Source organism: Bufo gargarizans, chromosome 5, assembly GCF_014858855.1.
Source record: "Bufo gargarizans isolate SCDJY-AF-19 chromosome 5, ASM1485885v1, whole genome shotgun sequence".
NCBI lineage: Eukaryota > Metazoa > Chordata > Amphibia > Anura > Bufonidae > Bufo > Bufo gargarizans.
Genome location: NC_058084.1, coordinates 282977549 through 282984980, shown reverse-complemented (window position 1 = coordinate 282984980; position 7432 = coordinate 282977549). Strand labels below are relative to the sequence as shown.

Sequence of the window (7432 nt, the reverse complement as noted above, 5' to 3'; positions counted from 1 at the left end):
TCCTAAGGCATCTAGAGCCGTGGCGTAGTTGAACTGTAGTAATCCAAGATGCTCAAGTATTCCCCTGTAAGCGGATCACTTGTGGAAAGGGAAATGCAACAGGAAGCACGGTGATGAGAGAAGGCTAATGTATACGGCAGGTACAGAACCCAGGGGAGATGCAATACCACCCCCTACCGTGGGGGGATGCATACGTCCGGCACTAAAACCAGTGTGATTGTACTACGCCTATGGAAGGAGTAATGCATACATAAGTACTGCAGCAGAAGTGGTCATGCATACAGCAGGAACTGAATGCAACGGTAGATATTATGCAGTTTACGTAAGGGTAATGCATATGGCGAATCCAGCACCTTGTGAGAGTGCAATTACTCCACCTAAGGAAGGGGTAATGCCTACAGTAAACACTAACTGGTGATAATGCCATAACGCCACCTATGAAAGAGGCTAATGCATACTGTATGGACTGTACCCAGTGGAAATGCAATTCCGTCCCCAATGGAAGGGGGAAAAAAACTACAGGTGTCACTGAAAACCGCGCTCTAGCAGTTAGTTCACTAGGTAATGTATGCAGCAGTGGTGCAAATACTCCACCTGAGGAAAGGGGGGTAATGCAGACGACAAGAACTGCTGGTTACTGTGGGCGCAATCTTGGAAGATTGCAACGGATTCGAGTCAGAGCCCGAATCACAGATTCTTTCCCCCCCCCCCTCGGACCGAATCTCTCCAGGGATGGAAGGGTGTGTCTGAGCGGGACCCTTGGGGGTGCGCAGGTGACCGAGAAGTTCTGCTCTGGCCCGCTTGCACGCAGTTCCACCTCTCAGAAACTTGCCCATGGCAGTTGTAGGCCGCGCCGGTGGGGATATATCAACCAGCTACCCAGAGGGTGGAGTGGGAATCTAGAGGGCCATCCACCGGATTGCATAGGCGGAGGAGCTTTATCAACCAAAACGACCCTGGAGGATGGAGTGGGAACTTTCAGAGGCATGCAGGTGGAGAATTATCAACCAAACGGCCCCGGAAAACGGATTGGGAAACCAGAGGATCTGTACTGGAGAACTATCAACCACACGACCCAGAGGGTGGATTGGGAATACTTCAGCTGTCCTCCCTGGATCTGCACAGGTGAAGGAATATCAACCAACGACCCAGGAGGGCGATTGGGAACTATGAGAGGTCATCCTTTGTCTGTATAGGACACGGGCCCAGCCTGGTACCACACAGACGGGGGGGGGGGAGGGGGGCCTGTAGGAAAGCACATTTTTTTCTTCCTTTTTTGGTATGCCCAGCGTCAAGTGGGCAGAGAGGCAGGAAGGTGTAACTGTTTGAACATTAAGGAGCTGTCCTCCCTTCACACTGCCCAGACAAGATGCACAGATATCTGGTGTCGGCTACAGAGGTGGCAGGCCAGAAGAGGTTAAACTGTCTAAAGGACTGGGCCCTGTGGCTTGTGGGAGAGGAAAAGTGAGGTGGGAAGAATTCGCACCACAGCGCATCCCCACCCCTTGTCTAGAGATGTGATTAACCCTCTAAGTGCCCCAGCGGATTACATAGGAGTGGGGGGTCTCTTCCGCTCCCTTTCTTGCATGTCCGACCGGTGCATGGTCCTGGTCCACAGTGGTACTTCCGCACTGCGGCTGGGCCTACATTTTCACGCACGGCCGACTAGAGCTGTCGGTCAGCTGGGGAGCAGAGGGACCTGAGCAGAGTGGCCGCGTGCACCCACCGGCCGGGGGGCAGAGTTCAGAGTGCGATACTTAACCCCGGACTGGGAAGATCGCGGGCTGGAATTTTCTTGCGGCGGCCGACTTCGGTGTTAATCCTACCGGATGCGGTGCTACCTGGTGCCGTCTTCCGAAAGGGTCGATCCCAGTGGTAGCTGCAGGACCGGCCTGGAACACCACAGTGCATGACCGTGGCCGGTCAAGAGGGCAGCGCCTGCCAGGATGTTATTAACCCCCTAAGTGGCCGCATAGCCGTCGGCCTACAGGGGAAGTAAGAGGGGGTCCTGGTGCTATAATACAATAGTGTGGCACAGATCTACTGCCACCTAATATCTGAGGGTTCATACTTGGCTACTGTAAGCCATTCGTTGTTTGGCAGAACATAGTGAGGCCCAATTAAGAGCAAGTCCGCCATATCCTGTGGCAGAACCCCTCTAGTTACTATAATAAAGCCTCATGCCTGTTTCCTGGTGCCTACCACCAAAGAGAGAGGGAGGGAGGGGGAAGAGGGTTAAAACATACTTACCTAATGCCGTGTACTCACCTCATCTTCATCCTCTTATAACCCTCCCTAAGTGGGCCCATAAGGTCACCTTCTCCAGCAGGGTCACCTCCTCAGCAGCTGGCACTGGAGTGGCAGGAGTCGGGTATGGCGGGAGGGTCTTCTCTTTGGCGGACCTAGGTAACCCCTTGGCTGGCGGGATGCAGGGGAGCGAGACTGCCCTGGTCCACCTTGTCTTCTTGTGGGGGAAAGAGACAGTGTGGCGAACCAATGCTGGCGTGCTTCCCCCAGGAGAACAGGGTGGAGAGGCGTCCACTGTTTCCCACCTGAAAAGAAGGAAAATAAAAAACTAAAATAAAAAAAATAAAAAAATCTTCTGGAGCTGAGGTCTTGCCTCCTATTGACACTAGAAAAAAACTGAAGCTCTCTCTCCAGGCTGGAGGGGGTATAGCTGCCAGGGGAGGAGCTAACAGCTTTTACTAGTGTCAACGCCTCCTAGAGGACATGGCTATACCCACAGTTCCCGTGTCCCCCAATGAATATGGGCGAGAAATAAGGATTCCTAAACTCCACTCTACTACACTGTACTAATGTAAGCATTTTCTATGCAGAATCCTCACCAACCAATGCATACACATGACTTAACAGAAAAATGGTTTTGCTGCAGAGGTAAGATCCTGTTCACACACATGCTGCATGTTTTGCATGCCTATTGTACATAAAGTTGTTAAAGAGGACCTTTCACTAGTTTAAAAACTAACTATATCAGTGGGCAGAGCGGCGCCCAGGGGTCCCCCTGCACTTACTAGTATGTCTGGGCGGCGCTCCGTTAGCCCGGTATAGGCTCCGGTGTCTGCAGCTCCCTCTGTTGTACTGGACGTGTCCCTTGCTGCAGCGCTGGCCAATCGCAGCGCACAGCTCATAGCCTGGGGGAGCCTGATATAGTTAGTTTTTAAACTAGTGAAAGGTCCTCTTTAAGCAACCAAAGCAACTTATCACCTTTCTACCACAGAGACCTCCACCAATAATGACAATGGGGGTTTGTGTCCCCAATTTGAAAGAAGCAGTGGTTGTGTATGTGCTCTGCTGCTCCATTCACCGCCTATGGGACTGACTGAGAAGGCCAAGCAGTGTAATACAAGTCAGTTGAGAAATGTTATACTCCTTTAACAGCCACTTCACGCCAGATTACAGAAATGTAACCAAAAGCTGACAACAAAGAATGTGCGAATATACAGTAGTTAACCCAGGTTCAGATTTTGTGACTGGTACCTGGCATCTCTTTTCTATTTTTATTTTTTGCCCTTTCCTCTTGGACAATTCTGTAACTCAAACACAGCAATAAGTTTAAGAATTTTATTTTGAAACTAATTCATCTTGGTTCTTTAAGAACAAAAACATAAAATGAGCATTAGCAAGTTTTGACCTCAGGAGTGAAAATTTAAAGAATACTTACAGAAAATGTTTTTTATTTGTTACATAAAACTAAATAGTCACATCGCGACTTGGTCCACTGCAGTGATTGTTCACGTTCTTAGTGATTCTCACTGCTTGTGCCATTGGCAGTAGACTCATCTGTACATGCTGAGGCATCATCTTGCTTCACATCACTGCTGTCAATATTCTCAGGATCTAGATCCCCATCCCCTGCCAATAATTCTTCTTCATCTTCTTTCATGCAACCAACGTCCATATCCTCAGTGTCCTGCTGATCCAGTCCAGCTTTAGCTTCTGTGGATGTCTTTTCTGTAGTTTCCTTGTTCTTGAAAACTTCCACTCCCATCATTCTCAAGTAATGCATTCTTTCATTTTTTGGCACAAACGAACGAATTGATGTTTTACCTCGCCACCCGCACAGAACGACGGGGCACTGAAGAGTGTCAGGTTTCCTAAAAACAGATGTCACTTGAGTTTTACAGTGCAAGACAATAGACAAATATTAGTCTTCATTCACATCTGCATCCGACACTCCATTTTTCTGTTCCATAATAGGAACAGAAAAATAGAATGCATGCTAAAGACAGATCTGTCACATGGTGGACATCATGTGACCAATAGACACCAATTACTATAAATGGTCTCCATAATTTTACTAGACAATAGCATAGCATTCTATATGCAGTAGTCACTAAAGATACATTATTAATTGGTTCCAGGACGACCATTGTATGTTAAAACCATTATAACTGAGTAATGGGTCCCAAAGCCCCAAAATGTCAAAGAAAAGAGAAAAATTAAGATTTAAGAAAAATAAGCAGATAACTAAAGACAGATAAAACATACAAGTCAGGAATAACTGCTAACTAGCAACTAATACAGCCATTTTACCAGAGAAACAGCCTTGATGATTTTGATTTGAGACCCTGTATGTTGAGTTTAGTTTCAACTTACAATGGGTCAGAAAAGACAGTCGTATGTTGAAAATGTTGTATCCCAAGGCCATTGGTTTTCGAGGGACCACTGTAATATATACATACACACACACAGAGTTAAGGATATTTGGCTTATGGGTGAAATTTCAGAATGAACCTAAAATGCACTCTAACCTTTACAGGTAAACTTAATGTGATCTTCTCAAAACTTTTGAATGCACGTGTCCAACTGTTCAATGTTTCAGTATTTTTTGCATAACTTTCTGTTCTCTTACGAGGAGCTTAACTGCAAAATTTACAACAGGTATTTGATCCATAAATCGCCCAATAAATTACCTGGTTCAATTAGAATTGGTATTTAAACAGTCCTTCTAATCATGCTGTTCATATTTTGACATCATGAGACCAAGACGACACCTAATAATTGATCAACAGTACCATGCCATTCTGAGACTTTAAGCAGGATGTTCTCAGAAAGAAGTAGGACCCGAGCTTAGCGTGTGACAGAGTGTCATCAGCAGGTTGCAACAGAGAAACTGGAAGAGTCACAGAAAGACATAGAAGTGGATGTCCTTTGGCCACATCCCACACTGATGACCGCTTCTTTGTAAACAATGCCCTGTGGAACCGGATGATGAATGCCACACAACTCCAGGCATATTTAAGAGAGACGAGAGGCACCCAAGTGTCACATCAGACCATTTGAAACAGTTTACATCAGTGTGGTCTTTGTGCTAGATGACCTGCAAGGGTACCTGACACAGGAGTCATGGTCTTGCAGTGCTGTTCTCTGATGAAAGTAAATTTATGCTCAGCAGAAATGATGGCCGCCAACGATGTTGGAGACGTCAAGGAGAGAGCTATGCATCAGCCACTGTTGTCACTAGACGAGCTTTTGGTGGTGGTGGTGTTAGAGTTGGCAGGTGTGTCTAGTGAATACAAATCTGCCCTATACTTTGTGAATGGTACAGTGACAAGCCCATACTACTTGAATAACATCATAAATCCAGTTATTGTGCCTCCCCATGAACAACACAGGCCTAATTTCAGCTTCATGGATGACAATGTGCCAGCTCATTGAGGTTGCATCATTAGGGAATGGCTGCTGGAGACTGGAGTACCTCAAATGGAGTGGCCTGCACTTTCTCCAGACCTGAAACCCATTGAAAACCTATAGGATCAGCTGAGTCACCGTGCAGAGGCTTGTAACTCTGTACCCCAGAACCTCAATGACCTGAGCGCTGCCCTTCAATAAAACCTGGATACCATGCCTCAACAGACGAAAAAGTTGACTGCACAAGACATCGTTGTCAAGCTGTAACTACTGATGCTCAAAGCCACATGACAAGTTATTGAGACACTGACATATTTTGTAGGGGTATAACCCACCACTGTTGTTGGCTTTTGTTTCAATAAATTGTTTGAGATGAGGAAATCACCATTGCATGCTTCTACTTAAATGCCCTACTTTTATGATATATCACTGTAGCGTGAACTGTTCAAGTTTCCATAAATTTCACCGGAAAGCCAAATATCCCTAACTTTTTGTGAGCAGTGTATATAGAATACAATATGTATCTAATGTAATGCAAAAACAAAAATAATTAAAAAATAAAGGCACAGGTTAGCAACGCAGCCAGTAATTGGCCAAGTGGGCATCTCCAGCTATTTCCTGTGTGTGAGAGCAGAAGGGATCCGAGCAGTGTTAAACGGCATAGGCAGTGTATCAATGAGGTTTATTTTTAACTTTACTTTTATTTTAACCCATTCTTCTTAAAAACAAATCTTCGCCCCCTGAAAACACTTTTAAAGAAATAAAAGAATACACATAACATGGCCGTCTATGTTCATTACACCTTAGGATTACTTACTGTGGATCTGCCTCAAATTTTAGGATGATACTTCCCATAGCTAGAATGATAAAAAAAAAAAAAAAAAAAAAAAATGAATACAATAACTATATATATTTATAGTCCAGTTCTGTTCTAGCCAACGCACACTATTCAGTGCTGGAGGATTAAAATGTTTGTGGGAAGCCTGCAGAACATGAAAAGATTACTTAAACTGCAATTAGGGAGCATTGTGGTTATAAAATAGAGATTGGCACACGGACAACGCTTGAGAAGAAATGCTTTATGTGGCATGCAGGAGAAAAATCAAACAGATTTGGCCTTTTTAATCCCAGGCCCTTCTGTCGCTGTCTTTTAAGCTCTTGAACACAATTGTAGTACACAACAACCAAAACAGACAGCATTGGGAGTCCACAGAAAAGACATCTTGAACCGGTTACAATACTTGCATTTGTCAAAGCCAACTTGAAGAGGAGTCAATTAACCTATCAGTATGCTTTTACTGTGTAGGATGAGATCCATGGGCAGTGTAAAAACATCAAATCTACTATAAAGGCAACACTGGCATGAACTAAAGATCACCATGCTGGAATGCCACCTATGTTTCCCAGTTCCCTCAAACAGCTGGCCATACACATTAGATACACAGACCAAAGCGGTCGGAAGGACCGGCTGACCATCTGTATGAAGGAGATGAGGACTGGGCTGTTGCATTACAGTTGCTGATCTTTTTGTTCTCTCGAGCATGTGTATAAGGAAGGAGGAGGTCAAGGGAGATAGTAGCCCATAACTTTTCTAATGTGTATGGCCATAATGAAAATTAAGTTCAATTGCTTCAGATTTGTGCATTTTTTTTTCAGTGGTTTTCAATGCTCTACCAAAAATGTGACAATTTACAGTAAAGGTCAAGCGAATAGTTATTTTCTTTTTTTTTTTAAATCACACACGTGAAACTTGTGCGAACACACAATGCGATGGAACGCA

At 45.1% G+C, this 7432-nt stretch overlaps 1 protein-coding gene across 1 annotated transcript in view; it reads right to left on the bottom strand.

Annotated features, from left to right (window-relative positions):
* Positions 1–3568: 3568 nt before the first annotated feature.
* The window catches only part of NSUN2 (NOP2/Sun RNA methyltransferase 2), a 64979-nt gene continuing 61115 nt past the window's right edge, over positions 3569–7432 (bottom strand). The window contains exons 19-20 of the mRNA XM_044294198.1: positions 6470–6509; positions 3569–4115 (exon numbers count right to left, since the gene is read on the bottom strand). Of these exons, the coding sequence (XP_044150133.1) occupies positions 3761–4115; positions 6470–6509 (395 nt within the window). The 3' untranslated portion in view covers positions 3569–3760. The remainder of the gene's footprint in view (positions 4116–6469; positions 6510–7432) is intronic.